The sequence below is a fragment of the Canis aureus genome, chromosome 31, assembly GCF_053574225.1.
Source record: "Canis aureus isolate CA01 chromosome 31, VMU_Caureus_v.1.0, whole genome shotgun sequence".
Classification (NCBI taxonomy): domain Eukaryota; kingdom Metazoa; phylum Chordata; class Mammalia; order Carnivora; family Canidae; genus Canis; species Canis aureus.
In genome coordinates, this window is record NC_135641.1 from 5059700 (window position 1) to 5080758 (window position 21059).

Here is a 21059-nt window from a genome sequence, read left to right on the forward strand (position 1 = left end):
TTGGGATATCACTTTTCTCTGTCTCCAGCAGGTCCTGGGCCATGAACAGCACAGCACAGACCTCCTTCACACGTCCTAGAAACAAACAAAGCTTTCAGAAAGGTCTCCTAAGATCTCCCAAGTCACTGAAATGAAGGATTCCGGGTCTCTTCAGGCTCTGATTGGGTTTCCAATCTGGCAAGACCAGCCACAGCAAAGGGAGCCTGCCCCAGCCGAGACATTCTACTCCGGATGCTCTACCTGGGGCCACACACACCCAAAGGCAGGAGACCGTACACTGCCGCGAGGCCCAACTGCCTTAGTGGGTGCTGTCTGCTGGACTGCATGTCAGACATCAGCCTTCACCAGATCAGGGTAAATTGTCAGGCAGCCTGTGTCTCTCCTCGCAAAGCCCTACACAGCCCCTCCACCTGAAAGGAGCTAAAATGAATCCTGAATAACTCCAGGCTCGACAATAGGAACAAGTTACATAATGCCACAACCAGAAGGTGCCTGAGCTTGCCAGTTTACAGCAGGCCTCACTATCCACCCTCCTCCACAATTGAACCCACCACCCAGTGACTTCTAGTTAAGGAAAGTCACAAGTGAACTGGGCTGGGAGTGCATATCCTTTTCAATCAGTCTTTACCCAGTTAAAAGCCAGTCCTTGTTAAGAAAGCAGTGACTTGCAAAGATTCCCAAACTCAGTTCCATTCATGAGCAGCCAATGATCGTGGACAGCTCTCTGCAGAAGGGATCCATGTCACTCCTCTACCTGAAAGATACTGCTCATTGGAACAAGGGATTATCAAGCAGGTATTTCAGCAATTTTACCTAAAAATCTCATTTTATCTGTGAGGTAAAAAAAAATTTTAGGGGTGCCTGGATGGCTCGGTTGGTTAAGCATCTGCCTTCAGCTCAGGACATGACCTCAGAGTCCTAAGATAGAGCCACACATCAGACTCCATGCTCAACGGAGTCTTGCTTCTCCCTTTCCCTCTGTGATCTAAGCCCTCATTCTCAAATAAATAAATAAACAGAATCTTTAAAAAAAAAAAAAAAAAAGAACCAATCAATTGCATGCCTCACATTATTTCACTAGTGACAAAAGAGAATTGAGGAGGTCTATCCACGTAGCTACTATAAATCATTCTAAAGAAAGCAAAATGCTCTAAAACATAATTAGTTTAAGTGTAATTCAAACACTAAGAGCGGGCAGCCCCAGTGGCGCAGCGGTTTAGCGCCGCCTGCAGCCCAGGGCGTGATCCTGGAGACCCTGGATCGAGTCCCACGTCAGGCTCTCTATATGATGCCTGCTTTTTCCTCTGCCTGTGTCTCTGCCTCTCCCTCTCTCTGTCTCTATGAATAAATAAATAAAATCTTAAAAAAAAAAAAAGAAACAGTAAGAGCAATAAACACCTAGAGATGTACCAAGACTGATGTTATTTTCATCACTGTGTGGGAATCCCAACTATAGCAGCAAGTTCTACAATCACTTGCTTCTCCTACACATAGTTAATGGAAAGTTTCCTTGCAAATTAATTCTATGAACATCCTTCTATTACTCCAAATGCTTTTTAATTTTTTTTTAAGGAGGGAGTAAGGGAAGGGAAGGTGACCCAAGTAATAATACTCAAACTACTCACCACTGCTCAGATCACACTTATGCTTACCTCTGAGGGCCACATTTTGAGAGGCAGACTAGAGGCCATGCAAAAGAAAAACCAGATAACCGGCTTCTCGAGCACATGTCAAAAGGAAAAGTAAAAGAAGGAAAGCAGAAGAGCAAATAGGAAAGATGGAAATTACCATACTTAGAGAAAGCTACTATATGCATCAGGCACCACTAGGCACGTACATAAGAAATGATCCCAACAAGTACACATTACTATCATATTTCGTAGATCAGAAAACTAATAAAAACAGCTAAGTAACTGGTGGCAGGTCACAGCCAGTTTGATTCTGCTGCCTGTGCTTTCTGGATGGGGTGCTTCTCCACATCTGGGAATGCGGGAACTGCAACTGTACAGCTGAGGGGCGGCAAAAGGCTACCTTCGCATCACAGATATTGTCAGGAGTAATGGACAGGAAAAGGAATCTCTCGACCCCCAGGATGATCTTTACCACAGCAATAAAACGTCAGACTTAAATGCAAGCAAACCCACAAGTCAAAAAAAAAAAATTTACACACCATTAATTTGCTAACGATTTTCTTGACCATACTGTTCAGCTGTAACAAAACAATGTTCCTGCCACAAGCACACAGTGGGGCAGAGCAGCTCCTGTGTGGTCAGGGCAGACCCAGGAATTCTGTTGCCACTTCTCTCCATTCAGACCACTGTGAAATTTCCCCCATTATCACTTGAGAAACATATCATTTACACACTAAATGATTAAGAAATCTCATTTCTCTTATCGTTAACCCAGGACAAGCAAAGTGACATCTCTTCTCACTTGGAATTATAAATACAAAAGCAAATCTAGGAGATGAAATGAAGCAGCTGTGGGGGGGTCACCAGCACAACAGCAGAGGGGGGGGTCACCCCACACGCCTAAGTATTAATAAATGATAGGAGGCTTGAGATTTTTTTTTTTTATGGGGGAAAATTCAGAGAAAAACAAGACTGGCAAAATCTGGTCATCACTAAAGCTGGATGACAGGTATGTGGATGTTTGCTACGCTAGTCTCACTACTTTTGTGGATGCCCATCATAACGAAGTTTTGTGAGTTTAAGTGGGTCATCCAGATGATCCAAAATATACCTGCGTCAATTTCTTTTTACCATATCAATGAAACAAAAGAAATTTTTAACAGTTACAATCAACACAATTTATTTATTTATTTATTTATTTTTATGATAGTCACACAGAGAGAGAGAGGCAGAGACACAGGCAGAGGGAGAAGCAGGCTCCATGCACCGGGAGCCCGACGTGGGATTCGATCCCGGGTCTCCAGGATCGCGCCCTGGGCCAAAGGCAGGCGCCAAACCGCTGCGCCACCCAGGGATCCCCAACACAAATTTTTAAACCAGAAAGCCAGTCGCCAAAATCATAGAGAATCATTCCATTATTCCACTACACAACACATATCACTTTGATTGGCAGATTTATTTTTTTACATTGTCCTCTGTATTTCTGTTTCTTCTTCCATCATTAGTACAGTACCTAATACACAGTAAGAACTCCATAAGTGGTTATTTATAAATATGCTATTATTTATAAATGATAGAGTAATCTAGAATTTCTAAAGCCCTTTCTAATTCTACAATTTCAACAGTTCAACAGCCCAAAAAATACCTAAGTAAGAGGAAAGAGTAAACTTTTCCATACATGTATGTAAGACTCTAGTGCTCTGTCACTGATGATGCAAAGTGATGGTTTTCTCATAAAAGATGCCCAAACAGGAAAACCCACTAACTTGCTCAGCTGGTTAGGCAGTCAAAAGCCAGAGCTGACTCTCCTCAGTCAAAGAAAGGATAGGTTACCAACGGGCACTGCTGTCTTCCCTGGTTGGTGCCAACTGAAGTAGGTCAGCAGTATCCCAACTCATGTGCTGTTGCAGACATTATCACACTCACCTCAACCTCTGAGAAGCCATTACCACTGCTACTTGACCATCTTTTATTATTTTCTTGCATAACATGTTCATTAATGTTACTGTCTATACCAGCCTAGTATATAATGACCAGGTTTTCTTCTATACGTTCTAGTTTGAACAATGTGCTAGAGCAAGGATGTTGCTTGCGCTAGCACATCAATTATGCCTTTAGTACGTGCCTTTCCTTTTCACCACAGGAAAGCACCCCTCCAGCCCAAACGCATACAATTTCTTATCGCAGGCATGTTTAAGTCCTTGGATTATATCACAGCAGTACACTCTTTTCCAAAAAATAATCCAGAAAATAAAGCCTTGCCTATTCTTGGCGTTCTTCAGCATCCACACTAAAGATCCCACTATCACTAATGGGGTCTCAGACTGAATGGGCGTTCCCGAACTTAGCATCTTAGCTAATAATGATTTTTAACGTCTCACAAACTTCATGCCACAAATCAAGAGGATGCTTTTCAGAAACCGAAGATCAGCATGAAGACAGAATTGGCATTCCATTGGTGGTCTTGCAGGGCATGACATCTTGGTATCATTCACAAGGACAGTGCACCTGAGGTAACACATCCTGATCCCAGCCCCACCGTCACCACACAAAGCTCTTTAAGCAAGACTCGTACCTTCTCATCCCCACACCCAGAAGTGTTGTAAACATCATACATTAGAGCTAAGTACAGGGATTATGATTTTAGTTCTGCCCTGTTTGGTTTGCTTAGAATTCCAGCCACTTGCAGCTGCTTCTAGAGAGCACAGGGCCCATTTTTTGGAACAGTCAAAAGAGCGACAAACCACAAACCACACAAAACTCACCTAGGGATACAGGCTAGATAGGAAATGAGTCTCCTGAGGTCCTCCTGTCGTATTCTATCATGATTGCTGCGAGCAGGAAATGTTAAAATGGGACCTCCACGTTTATCTCTGCCACCTGAAAAACAAGCATTTGGAGCATACTTAGACACAAACAAGAGAGGACAGGACTCTGCATGCCACTGGAGGTCACCCAGCCACTCATGTGATGCTAAACCTCCACCAACTGCATGGCCAGGAAGGACCGTGCAAACAGCAAGGGTCCCTGTTTCAGGGGAGGTGCAGCTGGGCTACTTCATCCCCTCCCCAGGACTCTGAAGAACGAGTCTGAGTGGAAGCCATTGGAGAAGGCCTCGTCTTTTGAACCTCCTATGTGTTTCCTCCTACTTCAGTTTCAGGTTTGGAAAATGTTTCCATGTATATGGGCATCATTGCCCTTAAATCACAGCCTCCTCATGTCTCCCCAGGCCCTCTTGTACTCCTCCACACTGGCCCCTCCTTCCACCCCAGCATTCTAAACTCTCTCTTTGCTATCAACCAAACTAAGTTGTAAGTCTTGAAGGCAAAGAGACAAGAATGGTCTCCACACTTGATGCTGATGAAGACTCTATTACCTGAGACCCAGGGCATCTTCCTCTCTCGAGGGCAGCACCTGACCCCAACAGTCAAGCCTCATCCATCTCTCACACAAAGCCACACATAAAAATAAAGAAAGTGGCACTTAAGAATTTTAAGACAGAATAAAATTAGCTTGAATTTAGGAAAATTACATTACATACTAAGTACAAATCTCAAGTGATTGTCTTGTCATAGGCATGATGTGACCCTCATGAACATACATAAAATCCCAGTGAGGTCTGTTGTATCACTGAACACTTTTAGTGAAATTTCCAGATATATGTTATCACTTCCATCAATGTTTTCTGAAAACAAAACAGAGAAGGAAAATCTAGCCTTCCCAAGTGAATCCTTCCTTAGCTTTACAGTTCTGGTCATCTAAGCAGTTCGACCTCAAAATTCAAGTCACAACATGAAGCTCTTCATTATGTTCTCATCTTATTTACTTCATCAACAGAGGTAAAATTAAAAAGCAAGCAAACATTAACAACAGAAAACCAGATTCTTTCCTTTTAGAAAAGCCAAAAAAGGATTCAGCACCAGATGTTGGGATTTTAAAACACATTTCACTACATACAGATTTTCACAATTTCCAAGAATGATTAATAGTCCCTCTGAACAATAATTTCAATTTTGATTCTGAACACTTAAAATGATCCACATGTACTTGAGGTCATGTAATCTAGAAAAGTGTCGAATTATTTATAAATCCAGTAATTCACATATTACATGGGAACACTAAATCATAGCCACTAAAAAATACTAGGTATAGTATCAAGTTTTTTGTTTTTTTCTTACATCTGTTCTGATTTCAACAGCACAATGACATTGTTTAGAGGTTTTATCATTCCGGCTTTATAATTAAAGACACTAATGCTCAAAGAGCTTAAATAAAGACGGGGAGGGGGTGGGGGTGTGTGGGGGGCTGGCTCAGAAGAGCATGCAACTCTTGATCTCAGGGTCATGAGTTAGAGTCCTATATTGAGTATAAAGATTACTTAAAATAAATGATATTACAAAAAAAGAAAAAAAAAGGCAAAAGAACATAAGCTTCGCCCTGACAAAAACTTACAAAATTTAAAGCCACTAATGACTTTAAATCTCTCTAAAGTAGTAAAAATGTCAGAAGGACAACTGAATGACGGTTCCTAAACTTTTTAATGAATGAAAGGTACTGTTATAAATGCCATCACCAAATGATATTCTGAAATATTAGAAAGAATTTTTAGAGTAAAATCAATGGTCCTAGTTCTGGGGAATACCTCTTATCCCAAAGATAAGACAGGCAACAATTCAGAATTTTAAAAAATCTCCCCAACATCTTTGATACTTTCCCAAAAAGAACCCATCTCCTTGATCAACAACATTGCAGTTCAGGGCGCCTGGGTGGTTCAGTCAATTAAGCGTCCACCTTTGGCTCAGGTCATGATCTCCAGGTCCTGGGTTCGAGCTCCATGTGAGGCTCCCTGCTCAGCGGGGTGTCTGCTTCTCCCTTTGCCTGCTCGTGCTCTTTCTCTCTCTTTCTCAAATAAAATCTTATAAATATACTGCAGATCAACATATATTACAGAAATTTGAGTTCTTACAAATAAAGTATGATATTTGGGTTAAAACATTCACCCCACTTTTGATAAACAGAATAACCTCTAACATTTTCCTGGACCACCATTCTGAATTTAAAATGCAACATAACATTTGATTCAGTAGGGAGACTGGATAACAATGACCCATGTTTGACTCTCCTCCCTCTGGGGTCATTGGATCTCCTCAAGCAAGAAAGCTTGCTCCACCATGGGTGCGAAAAGTAAAATCCAAAGCCTGCCCATCAAAGACACTCACGTGGGCAATACACAGGTGTGTACACTGCATGCAGCCATCTGCTGACATAGAATTCAAGTGTGTACACAGGTCCTAAATGCCTATTGTACTGCTTCACCTTTTAACTAGAAATTTTCCCCAAGCTAGCACCAATGAGCAGAGCCCTGAGAGCTGCCAGCAAGCTCATCCACCAAATGGGCTCACTTATGTCCCCAAAAAACTTACTTAAACCCAAACTTGCCTTTTAAGAGGAAAAAAATTTTTCACTTTCTTTTTCCTTTTCCCAGAACAGAGCTTCAAAAAACGCACTAGTTTTAAAACTTCATCAAAAATCATTTATGAAGAATTGTGTATTCTCTATTTAAATAATTTAAAAATTTGCTTTCGCTTGCTAACCTCCGTGCATCAGGGTACATCGTCCCATCTGGGGTGTGTTGTACTCAGTGAGTGACAGGCAGGTGCCCATCATCTATCCGCTGACCCCTCCCACTGCAGTTTAAAAAAAAAAACAACCTGAGAATCAATGAAATATAGCATTTGTTCAGAGAATCATGGCCTCTGAACCTCGAGAAGCCTAAAGTCAATGCCACAGATGCATGTTTGGATTGTGTTCTCCAAGATTTAACATAGTGTCAATGTCACAAAACCCAGAAAGCACACAAATGAGAACACTGTCTGGTTATGAAGCAGGAAAGTTACAACTTTAAAGTTCTTCTTCCTGAACTAGTAACAAGAATGATACTTCAGCTCATCAAAGCTTCACCTGTTGGATATGTGGATGTAATGTCAACCTGCAGCCTCAGGGTGAGGCAGGTGGGACACACAGCAGTCCGATTTTATAGAGGAGAAATCCAGTGCCTTAGTTTCTACAATGAAAAGGGCAGGAAATCCATTTCCTGCATATATCATGTCCAATATGTCTAAGTATGAGAGGACTCACATGACTGCTCCATGTCTGTAATCAACACTAGCAGCTCCTTAAGGAGTATCTGCCTGTCCAATGCTGTTTCAGTCAAACAAATGAAAGTATAGTTTTTGTTCATAATACCACTTTTATTTTTAATTCTTACCATTGTCCCCATATCCCGTTATATTTCTGTAAGATACCTTTCACCTTCTAATAAATTATATGATTTACACAGTCTTTTTCTTTCTCTGTCTTGCCTGCTAAATGGAAGCTCTATGGAGACAGGCACGTCTGCTCTTTCACTGACATCAGAATATACCTCCAAGGCCTAGTATGAAACTGGAACAAAAAGCATGCTCAGTATTTGCTGAATGAATGGATTCCTCATCTATACTCTACACAAAGTTAATTAAAAATACCTACTATCAGCATCAGGAAGTTAAAAACAGGCATGCCTAACAAACATTTGTATAGAAACATAGATGTAGGGGTGCCTGAGTGGCTAAATTGGTTAAAGCATTTGACTTGATTTTGGCTAGGTCCTGATCTCAGCGTGGAATGGAGGCCCAGGTCAAGAACTGTGCTTAGCGTGGAGCCTACTTGAGATTCTTCCTCCATCTCCCTCTGTCCCTTCTTCTCTCCCCCCGCCCCCCGCTAAAATAAATCAATCTTTACACAAAACAAACACAAATGCTAAAAAGACTGAGGTTCTTGTCACCATGAGAAAGCAAGCTGAGAAAGTCTTGCATTATAGCTGTAGCTGTCTGTGTGACCCTTCCTTGAACCTAGTGATGCTTATTTTCTCTTCTAAAAGTTGAAAGTCCAGGAGACATGAGCTCTGGAGCATGGCCAAGAATGACCACAGAAACAGCTAGAATCAGAGTTGCCCCCTTTTCTTTAAATCAATTAAGAACTCCCCTTTCATCCATCTCTTCTAAGGAAGGCATACTTGCTTTGAGGAGTATAATATAAATCTCTGTGAACCAACTGTATTTTTCTTGTATGGCCCTTATTTGAATTTCTAGATTACAATACCAGTGAAAATGATTCTTTATGCCCCACTCCCCCAAGGAGCAGTCTAACTCAATGACCATGAAAAGCAGACTTTTACAAAGGAAGCTCTGAAGAAGGTATGGCTCGTAAAAGAGAAATTACAGCTATAGTCTATTAAGTCCGCTGTCAACTAAGATAACGGTTATAAAGGTGTCCAGTGGGCCCTGGAGTTCTAGGGGTAGCCAAGGCCAGCAGCTCCACAGCCCTGTACCCTCCTCACACGCTCGCCTCCTGCAGCATGGTCCTGAGAATGAGAAACCGGTTTGCAGAGCATTTTGAATGAAAACTCTAAGGGGTTCTTTGATGGGGCACTTGGAAAGCCTCTGGCGATACCTGGCCTTCCAGTCTGTCACTATGGCCTCAGACTGTGCCGGAGGCTAACAAGAATATCTCAGATGGATGGGAGGTGCCCCCTCCCTTTCCAGAAAATGTAGAACTCTGTAAAACTGGAATAAGAAGAACTATGGTCAGTAGCCCCAGTACAGCAAACCTCTGGGCAATCACACACTCCCAACAATATCCCCCTTGAAAAGGTGAATGATGTCCACATTGCTCTGCCCCAAAAACTCCTTCTAAAAAAAGCAACCCAAATGTCTAGCAATAGGCAACTGACTGAACCAACTATGGTACATACAGTTGAGTTTAAACAACTGTAAAAGGAATGTGGAATCTCTGTAAGTACTAATATTCTGTGCTCCAGAATACCGTTAAAATGAAATAGCAAGCAGAGGAAACAGTCCATGAATACATTACTGTTTACCTCAGGGAGCAGGGAGAGAGGAAGAGATGGACAGAGAGCACTCCTATTTTACAAGTAAAAGAAAAAAAAAACTAAAGAGGGATCCCTGGGTGGCGCAGGGGTTTGGCGCCTGCCTTTGGCCCAGGGCGCGATCCTGGAGACCCGGGATCGAATCCCACGTCGGGCTCCCGGTGCATGGAGCCTGCTTCTCCCTCTGCCTGTGTCTCTGCCTCTCTCTCTTTCTCTCTCTGTGACTATCATAAATAAATAAACATTTAAAAAAAAAAATTAAAGAAAACAAAAACAAAAAGTTTCCTTTGGTGGAAGAAAGGTACATGGTAGAAGACGCAGGGAAAAAGAACTACATTTCTTTGTACTTTTTTTTTTTTAAAGTCTTTAACCCTGGAATGATGTACACATTTTACTTAATATTGAACCAAGATTAGGTGGTTGGTCTTCTTTTTTTTTTTTTAAGATTTTATTTATTTATTCATGAGAGACATAGAGAGAGAGGCACAGACACAGGCAGAGGGAGAAGCAGGCTCCCTAAAGGGAGCCCGACATGAGACTCAATCCCCAGTCTCCAGGATGGCACCCTGGGCTGAAGGTGGCGATAAACCACTGGGCCACCCGGGCTGCCGATAAGCTATAAAACAAAATGAAACACATTATCTGGAGTTTCATGTTGGCAGGAATTTGGCCCACACTGAGAGGAGCTATTCTATATGATTTTTAAAACACAGTAACCAGGGCAGCCTGGGTGGCTCAGCAGTTTAGCGCCGCCTTCGGCCCAGGGTATGATCCTGGAGACCCAGGATCGAGTCCCACGTCGGGCTCCCTGCATGGAGCCTGCTTGTGTCTCTGCCTCTCTCTCTGTCTCTCTCATGAATAAATAAATTAAATATTAAATAAATAAATAAATAAATAACCACCAACCAAACAAACAAACAAACCACAGTAACAGGACTGTATGCTCCTAGGGGAATATATCCTTCAGATGACAGAAGTATTAGCTTACATTAGTCACAGTGTGGCAATAACATCAGTGTTACAATGTAATAAGCAATATATTGATGAACTTAGATTTTTAGTATAAGGAAAAAAAGATACAAATATACAATCAAAGAAAAAATCTGTAAGCCTAAATCTGAATTAAAAACTTTAGTAAAAAGTCATGCATCTTATTTTTTTATTTATTTTTTAAGATTTCATTTATTCATGAGAGACAGAGAGAGACACACACACAAACACACACACACACACACACACACACACACAGAGGCAGAGACACAGGCAGAGGGAGAAGCAGGCTCCATCCAGGGAGCCCGATGTGGGACTCGATCCCAGGACTCCGGGATCACGCCCTGAGCGGAAGGCAGACGTTTAACCGCTGAGCCACCCAGGCGTGTCACATCTTATTTTTTAAAAAAATATCATACACGTATTTCCCAGATGTGTTCCCTGAAGAAACTGCTAGGAACAGCCAGCTTCTCTAGCACCCTGCACCTTTCTCCCATGCAAAGGAACCAGCACACTTTGAAGAAACAGCTGGTTCCAGATGAGGACAGGGACAGACAAAGCTGGGTATGAAACACCTTGTCTCATTAGCAAAAAGAGAAGCTGTAGGATTGCAGTGCATGGATTCAGGAGCCAATCTGAAGACACTCCCATTTGGTCAAAGGTGAGAAAATTTTAACTTCTTAAGATAATAAAAAAAAAATTCTGCAACTAATTGTAACACATCAAACATTAAAAAGCAAAGTTGTTTTGGTTTTTTCTAAGATTTTATTCATTTATTCATGAGAGAGAGAGAGAGGCAGAGACACAGGCAGAGGGAGAAGCCCGACATGGGACTTGATCCTGGGACTCCAGGACCACACCCTGGCCTTCAAAGGCAGGCGCCAAACCAGAACCACCTAGGGATCCCATTGTGGTTGGCTGGTTGGTTGGTTGGTTGATTGATTGATTGATTGATTGATTGATTTATCAGTCTGAAATAGTCATTTCAGGGTCATTTTTTGTTAGTCTGAAAACTGATAAAGGACAAGAATCAATCATTTATCCTTTTCTTGAAGTAATGGTGTTCTCGGGACCACCAAGAAACCGATGAGAGGACACTTCTTTTTATACAATATCCAAGCTAATAAAGAAGAAAGGATATAATTAGAATGTCACCATTTTGTAACTGTGATAAAATACTAGATCTAAATCATGATCATCGATGAATGCTTGACACCATAAAAAAAAGAGAGAGCCAGACTCCCCCCAACAAAACTCCCAAGTAGAACTACCCACCACCACCCATTTTTTTTTGCCTTCTTCCTGCAAAATATAAGCTGGTCTGATCAAGCCTCATATGCAGCTCCTAGTTTACAGGAAACACAGGGGAAGGAGAACATACTAAATGGACACTCCTGGGTACAATCAGCAAAAGCTAAAATGTAGGGAAATCTGCAGCAAAACAGTTTCCTCACCTAATGACATAAGCAGATGAGATAAAAAGGAGGAGAAGGAGTTAAGAACCCACAGATTGAGAAATAGAGAGATCGACCAATTGCCACATATATCCTATGAAACAAATTATCAGACAAACAGGGAAGTTTGAATATTGATTGGCACTTTTATGTTAAAGAATTACTACTCATGTTTTAGGTCTGTTAATGGTATTGAAGTTTTTTTCCTAAAGCTTTTAAAGGAATACAGATGACAGAATTATTGAAGTGAAATTCACGGTTCATGGAAATTCACTGTACTATTCACTCTCCTTATGCTGAAATGTTTCATGATAAAAAGTTAAAGAGAAAAGAGTGTTCTTAATTCTGATGGTAGTCTGTGAGTTCTTTTGAGGGCCAAATTTTAGCCCCTAGTGGCAAAGGGTTGATATTATATACATACATACATACAAACATACATACATACGTGATATCCACACTAGGACTATATACATAACATATCAACATACACATTAAATGTCAAATATAAACTATAAAACATTTCTTTTACTGCTCCTCCTTCTGACCTGAAGCATGAAGTCAGGCTTGTCACCTCATTTAATTCACCTCCTGCAGGAGTTAGTAAATACTTTGCTGTCTTACCTACATGCGGTAAGGAATGCCTTCTACAGTACCTGGAGATGAGACTGAGGATCAGAAATATTCAACTTCAAAGAATCCCCACTGGGTTTTTAGAGTTTTTGACCTATAAGTATCTCATGGAATCACTGATCTTCTGGCCTGCATTTTCAAAGCCCTAGTTATTCCGCTTAGATTTACTAAAAGCTACTCACATGGAGAGTTTTTACAAATGTACCACAATAAATATCCCCTAATAGTCTTTAAAAAATGGGGTCAGAGCAGAAAAGTAGATTAGCAGTTGCCAGAGCCTGGCAGTAGAGGAAATGAGCATTGGGCATGGGGTTCATTTAGAGGTAATCAAAGTGCTCCGGGATTAGACCATGGTGATGTTTACACAACCTTGTGAAAACCCTAAAATTCACCAAATAACACACTTTTAAAGGGCAGATTTTATGGTATATAGATTATATCTCAATAAAACAGATTTTAAAAAACAGGATCAGAGGTATATAAATTTTTCAAAAGTTTATTCCTTCATTGTAAACCTTTTGCAAACAAAGAAATCACTATGCAAGTAACGAATTTGTTTTTAATTTAGTGGGTTTTTCTTTTTCCTTCCTAAACAATATAACAGCAAGCCTAAGAAAATCAGCAAATGGTATCATGCTAACAAAACTTGCCAATTCTGGTTAGAAAGTAGGAAATACTATAAAGCCTTGGTGGCACCTACCAACTTCATTAACTAAGCCAGTTGGCGAAAGTCCTACCATCTCTAATATTTAAAAATGGTTCTGGGTCTCCAGGCCGTGCAGCTGCCGCTACCACCGACCGTCCGCCTGTTGGCCCGCTCATCCACCCGCAGCATGAGTGGCCTGCGCGTCTACGAGCACGTCGGTCACCGGCTCCTGTGAGATCAAGTCCTAGCAGAGCGAGGTGACCCGCATCCTAGATGGGAAGCGCATCCAGTACCAGCTAGTGGACATCTCCCAGGACAACGCCCTGCGGGATGAGATGCAAGCCTTGGCGGGCAACCCCAAGGCCACCCCACCCCAGATTGTCAACGGGGACTAGTACTGTGGGGACTACGAGCTCTTCGTGGAGGCTGTGGAACAAAACACACTGCAGGAGTTCCTGAAATTGGCCTGAGCCCACTGGGCTCCATCACCACATCCCCCAGCCACCGCCCGGCCATGAAGGACCTTATAACTCCCTGTTGTTCCTAGCCTTCTGACCTTGGAACCTCTCCCCTCAACCCAAGCCCCTTCTCCTCCTCTCTCCTCCATTCAAAGGTGACATTCCTTTCCCACTAGTCTCAGAAATTGTCTTAAGCAACAGCCCAAGTGCTGGCTGCCCTCAGCCAGGCCCTAAGGCTGCCACCCTGCCTGGCACTGGCTGATGGGCACCTTTGTTGGTTCCATTAACCAGGGCTCTGCCAAAGGCCCCACATTCCCCATCCTGGGAACACCCTAGAGACAATTAAATGTCCCATTCCATTGAAAAAAAAAAAAAAATGGTTCTGGACTAGTTTGGGGCAGTGCAGAACTTCTCTCCCGACTAAAGAGACTCAACTTTAATTAACCCTGCAGAATTTAGGGTTTGAGTAAAAAGTCATGATGCGCTCCGAAAGACAAATGATTTTATTTCTTCAATTAGTTAAAAGGGAAATAGTTAAATAGTTTTAGTTCGGATGGTAACTTAGACAAAAATGACATCAAATGAGATACGCTGTATTAAATGCCTGATAAAGAATGAATACAAATAAAAATCATCAACCTTAGCTTTCCCCTGCTCTTGACATGTGTCTCCAGGAGCTTAACCAAGGCAGCAAGTGTTCTCACTACAGACCCACACTTGAAACATAAAAATTGAAGAACATGTGAAATTGGCTTTTAGCCCTTCCACTGCTACCTCTATTGTTTATAAGCAGAGTCTTTTCATCATATTAACTTTAAAATCCATCTGTAAACTACGAAATCAGGAGCTGATAAAAAGCAGCACGAGTCTACCTTATGGAGTTTGTCACTAAGTGCTTAGGAAAGAAAAGAGCAAGGATACTTTTAAAACTTGGCCTACTTAAAAGACATGAGGAGAAATCTCGCAGAGGAAGACATAGACATGGCCAACATGCACATGAGAAAATGCTCCGCATCACTTGCCTCAGGGAAATACAAATCAAAACCACAATGAGATACCACCTCACACCAGTGAGAATGGGGAACATTAACAAGACAGGAAACTACAAATGTTGGAGAGGATGCAGGGAAAGGGGAACCCTCTTGCACTGTTGGTGGGAATGTGAACTGGTGCAGCCACTCTGGAAAACTGTGTGGAGGCTCCTCAAAGAGTTAAAAATAGACCTGCCCTACGACCCAGCAATTGCACTGCTGGGGATTTACCCCAAAGATACAGATGCAATGAAACGCCGGGACACCTGCACCCCGATGTTTCTAGCAGCAATGTCCACAATAGCCAAACTGTGGAAGGAGCCTCGGTGTCCATCGAAAGATGAATGGATAAAGAAGATGTGGTCTATGTATACAATGGAATATTACTCAGCCATTAGAAACGACAAATACCCACCATATGCTTCGACGTGGATGGAACTGGAGGGTATTATGCTGAGTGAAGTAAGTCAATCGGAGAAGGACAAACACTGTATGTTCTCATTCATTTGGGGAATATAAATAATAGTGAAAGGGAATATAAGGGAAGGGAGAAGAAATGTGTGGGAAATATCAGAAAGGGAGACAGAACATAAAGACTCCTAACTCTGGGAAACGAACTAGGGGTGGTGGAAGGGGTGGGGGGTGGGGGTGAATGGGTGACGGGCACTGAGGGGGGCACTTGACGGGATGAGCACTGGGTGTTATTCTGTATGTTGGTAAATTGAACACCAATAAAAAATTAATTTATTAAAAAAATAAAAATAAAAAAAAATAAAACTTGGCCTACTTGTAAGCAGGAGGGGCATTTTTTAAAACACGTATTCCCAACTATCTAAAGCATTTCTTCTTCTCATGAACTTCTATTAGCATTTCAAATGAGTTTTGAATTAGATTCACTTGAGCCAAATCATCAAACAACGTTTCCAAGGGGTGCCAGGAAATACCACTGGCCATGGAGGTGAGAGTAGAAAAGCACCACAGGGAGTTGTACCCTAATATAGCCCCGTTCCACATGCCAAAAAGACACACCCAACATACAAAAGCAGCTGGCGGTGTTACACATTCAAAATAAAATGTGTTCAAAAAGAGACATCAGATCAGCATATTATGCCTGTTTGAGAAAGATAAAAAAATTCTCAAGGGAAACACATCCAGGAAGACTGTCTAAAAGCACATGACAGTCCACACATTTACTTCCTGCTACAACAGAGCAGAAAAATCTGCAAACCTTTGTTTTATAAAAAGTGAACTAGTGCCAAAAAGGTAAAATACCCAAAGGCTCTTCTGTTCATGGGGGCAGGAACCCCCAAAGAAACAGCCCCAAAAGCCCTAAAGCTGACCCTCTAATGTGCAGAAAAGAGGTCAAGTGCCCCAAAGCCTGAGAGGCTGGTCTAGACTGTCACCAACCTGCAGGAGGCCAGGCATTCCCCAGCACCAGGCTGTATAGGTAAGTGGAGGACCCAGTTGGTGGAGATCACTGGGGCTTTCATAGTCCATAACATGGGTTCTAGGAACTCCAAGATCAGGGAACAAGAAACCAAGGTAAAAAATTCAGGACTCATCCAAGTCAGGTCAATTCCCATCACTTTCAAAAGACGATGGACTTTTAAACAATCATTTGTTTTACTTCACTGAATACGGAAAAACACCAAATGTTTGTTGAATGACAGATACAAACCTATTTTTACTCACCAGTGCTATCTGACTTATGATGTGCCTACTCGCTAGAAGAAAACGCACTGAGCACTAATTTCTCAGGAGAATGCTACAAGAATAAGGCAATTAAAAATCCACTGAAACACCAGTGCTTTTCTATGTGTGACAGGTGAGTTAGTTTAGTATTTCAGACTCTAACACTGTATCAGAAGCAATCAGAAGAAGTAGTACCACAGATTAGAAAAGTTTAACTTTACCTGAAAGGTATGCAACTTTTTCCTTTAAAATTGGCAAAACATCCATAGCTTTCATTTCATCGTTTTTTCGAAACCCTGAAATATATAAAGAAAAATTCAAATTACTAGGTTACTTGAGTGACATTTAACTTCTTACCCACCATATCCAATGCCAATAGAGTACCTTTACTCACACCCATTAAACCAGTTTTAGAAATATCATTTCAAATCATGTGAATTCTATGAAGAAAAGACTGTGATCACAGAATTATCTTCTATTTTTAATGTCAATGATTTGCACACAGACCCAAAGGCTCCTGTACTAAGCAGGCTCAAGGCCATTTGTAGCAATAAAAATCTGCTCCCAAAAACACAGGACATGAAACCAGTCCAGATCATTTCAAACATCTTCATCTGAATCCTGTAGATGAATGCAAACAAAGCAGCAATATCAGGTTTTTAAACACGGTGATTGGTGGCACACTGAAGCCCCTAGGGGGAGCTCCAAGCCTCCTCCTTGGGAGTCCAGAGTGGTTAAAAATAAACAGTGGCAGTGAGGAGAACAGGAATTATAAATAGCTGGGGACCGGCCACAGCTCCCTTCATGCCCTAACCTTCCAGGCTTTCTGGGTCATGCCCCCCTAGAAGAATGTCCCTAGTTAGTGGGTAAGATGTCCCAGTGCCACCTGATTCAGAAGGCGGCTGAGTGCATCTTCTCACTGTGAACCAACTCTCCCCACGTCCAATACCGTCAAACGCAAGTGGAGAGATCATGGAAAAGAAGCATGAAGCAAGCAATTCAGGGCAAGCCGATATCCATCTTGCAGCCTAAACGCGTGTGGCCCAGCTCACCAGGGCGAATGCCCACAGGGGAGTCTGGGGCCCCGAATGTTCATGCTCATAACAATTCTTCAGGGGCAGTCCCGGTGGCGCAGCAGTTTAGCGCCGCCTGCAGCCCAGGGCGTGATCCTGAAGACCCTGGATGAGTCCCATGTCAGGCTCTCTGCATGGGGCCTGCTTCTCTCTCTGCCTGTGTCTCTGCTACTCTCTCTCTGCATCTCTACAAATAAATAAATAAAATCTTAAAAAAAAAAAAATTTCCTCGGGATAGTTCTCCTGGAGGAAATTTTGGTCCAGGATACTGGTTATCCTCATCAAAACTAGAAACTATCATTATTGGCTCAACAATCTCTAGGAAAAATAAAACACCACTGCCCCATCACTTATTTCCTGTTTGTCTTTGCCCAAAACCATACCAAGAACGCTCCAGAATGGTAGCTCGGTAACACAATAGTGCAAGATGCAGATCTGGATTTAGAGAGCAAGGAAAGCACTCTCTCACTGACCTGGGGCTTCCACTTGTGACAGGTCTGAGTAGCCCCTGGGGGACTAGCCCTGCCACAGAAAAAGCCTACAAAAACAAAAAACAAAGAACTGTCTCAAGGCTGCAGAGTAACCCAAAGCAGGGAGACACGACTTGGAAAAAAGGGACTGTCACTGGGAACACGGAGACTGGGGCTGTCGCCTGAGGACAGGATGCCAGCGGAGCAGGACAGGGCGCCAGCGGAGCCACGTGGAGCTGTCAACACAAGAACCAGCCACATCTGGGGGCAACCTCAGTAGCAGACGAGAGAAGGGAAGGAGCCGGGAGCTCCAGGTTCTGTGTATAATCTTGGCTCCAGTCTCCGGCTCTACCCTGAGCCTCACTGGTACAAGGCAAGCTCCAAGCTAAAGACAAAGTATCTGACCAAGATTCCTGTTGCAGCCCAGGGCAGAGGAGCTGAGAGTCATAGCTTGAGTCCAGCCACGTTAGCACCCTGCCAAAGCAAGCAAGCAACAAACATCAGCACTTTGGGGAGGAATAGAACAGAACCCAGCCTCCTCAATATATCATTCATAGAGGCAAAGAATGACTAAATTACTGGTATGATTTGATTAATTAAGTCTCTCCTGCCCGCAGAATACTTCTATATATATCAAGAACCCTGTTTAACAGGATTAACCATGATATTGACAGTCACTAGAGACCCTGCCCAAGGACAGCAGCAAATGCATCCTGAGGAGGACCCCAAGGTCCAGGAGATGCAGCAGCATTACCTCTCTGGGCCGTGAAAGGGCTCAACACGGAACCCACACTTCTACATCATCAGACCATTTTGCTTTTCAGTGTACCAACCTCTGTGCTGGCAACCCACCAAGCTTTTAAAAACAGTAGCTATTTATAAAAGGCAAAACAAGAGCCAAGAGTTCTGCAATTTCATCCTTAAGGTTCCTTCAAAACTCTTGAATGGATGCAATCTCGTTTGAGCAATTCATTGCCAGTCATTAGGTAATTCACTGGACACATCTAAAAAGAAAAAGATTCCACCTCAATTCCATCTGTGGTGGACAGACACATCAGTAGGGCCAACATCAAGGGGAACCAGGCAGCACAGGGGCCCTCAGGAAGACAAGGTTATAAATACCTATGGCCAGGCACCGTGTGAAAAGTTCCACCAGCAGCACAGAGTGCTAGGGAACCCAGACAAATGGGGAGGCAAATCGAATGACAGACAGGTACAGTAGGAAGGAGTGAGAGTTAGCTGTGGGTCCCAATCTACAGGGATTTGAAAAGATGATCCCCCTTCTATTGCTACCAGGTAAGAAAACACATGCTTCTACCACCGGCACATCGCCTCTGCCCCAACAGATGCCCTGGCCAGACAGAGGAGAGCCCTCAAAAGGACCACCACTGGCTGCAGTCCTGGATCCCCACACAACAGAAGACAGAAACAAGGGCCCCCACTGGAGGGCCAGCCTGCCTCACACAACCCTCAACAAGTAGAATGTCCTAATCCCGGTGCTGGCATCTCACAAGAGGACTACGTGACTTACATGAGCATTCCAAAGCATTCTTAACAATTCCTGCTGACTCTCTGCAGCAACCTATTTATTACTACCCTTTCGGGAGTGGCCAATGGAAGTGAGAGCTGCCGTGTTCCAGCCCACCCCACAGGAAGAACAGCACACTGACAGGAAAACAAGGTGGGAAGTAAACAAAACTTTACGACAAAAAAAATCTCGATTTCCTATGCCACTGGAAGCCAGAGACTCACTTCCTCTCGTGTTTTAGTTTCCAGGAACTATACTTTAAGTTTATTGGTTCCTGAAGTTCTCCCCTAAGTTAGGTTAAGACTCACCATCTCGTCAGAAGAGAAAAGGGGCATGAATCCAGGACTAAGCTGATGTTGAAGTATGTTACACTTCGATTGTGATACACATACATGTACAATATAAATTCTTCACACTTTCACTACAGTATTTTTGTTAAATATGTCACAGGAAAAGATGTGAATTTCGTGAAAATAGTCAATTAAAATTTTTAAAATAAAAAATTCTTAAAAGCAGAAATATAAAACTAACCACAAAGAAACTGAGTTGGTGTGACTAATATGGCAATCACCTAAGTATTACCTTAATCTCATTTCCATTTTAAAAAACACACCCAATAAGCAAAAGGTTAAGGAAGCATGTATACTTACCATAAAGCTAGATTAAATACATCATATAAATTTTAATAAAAAGCAGGAAGAACTCAGCCATGAAACATCTTTAGATCAAAAAGGCAGATTCTGATCCATGCCCTGAAGAGCTATTTATGAAAAGAGTGTGCAACTATTAAAAAAAAATTCCAAATACATGGCTTCTGTGCTATTCCACTGATTCTACATTACACCGCAGATAAAACAACTCCTACTGTGTTCCTTCCTTGTGCATTAAAGGAGCTAGCTGTGGTTTCTAAACTTTTGGATCAAAAGGATATGCTCCGTGACTATCTCTATAACACACAGCTCCCCCGCCCCCCATGCTCATGGGGAGAGAAAGGGATAGCAAATACCATCTTGGAGTGATGCTTCTGAGATCTCAGGACACATCTTTGTGTCACAAACCACGAGTCAGCAGTGCTTTTACTTCTAAGTGCCACCAAGAGAGTTTGAAAATGCCACTAATAGGTGGAGGAAGGGGGTGCCAAAGACTTGTAGTAAAATTAGATGAAAAGAAAAGCAGCCTGAAAAGTAGTAACACCGGGTCAAAGTCAGAGGACATTTAGTTATACCCATTTCTTAAAATAGATACTTTTTAAATTACACAGAGCCTAACTGAACAGTGCAGAAAGACAATATTCTTGATACAATTTAAAGTAAGCTTCCCCATCTGAGAAAAAGAAGCCAATGTGAATTAAATCAAATGCTAGCTTCAGGAGACAGTGACCATAGCATAAGGATGCAGTCTGCCCAGGCTCATTTGTAGGTAGAGAGAGTGTTTCCCAAGGGGAGCCCAAAAACGCATGCAACAACCACTCTTTTTTTTTTTTTTTTTTTTTTTTTAACAACCACTCTTTTGAATCAAGTCTAGAAGGA

The 21059-nt window shown here is 42.3% G+C and overlaps 1 protein-coding gene and 1 pseudogene across 6 annotated transcripts in view; one reads left to right on the forward strand and one right to left on the reverse strand.

The window, feature by feature from the left end:
• Nucleotides 1-21059, reverse strand: part of TRIO (trio Rho guanine nucleotide exchange factor) — a 354258-nt gene that overhangs the window by 215967 nt on the left and 117232 nt on the right. For all 6 annotated transcript variants that reach the window (XM_077879549.1, XM_077879552.1, XM_077879550.1 and 3 more), the window contains exons 2-3: nt 16681-16755; nt 4397-4511 (exon numbers count right to left, since the gene is read on the reverse strand). In XM_077879549.1, the coding sequence (XP_077735675.1) occupies nt 4397-4511; nt 16681-16755 (190 nt within the window). The remainder of the gene's footprint in view (nt 1-4396; nt 4512-16680; nt 16756-21059) is intronic.
• LOC144302279 (SH3 domain-binding glutamic acid-rich-like protein 3 pseudogene) lies at nt 13451-14113 on the forward strand (annotated as a pseudogene).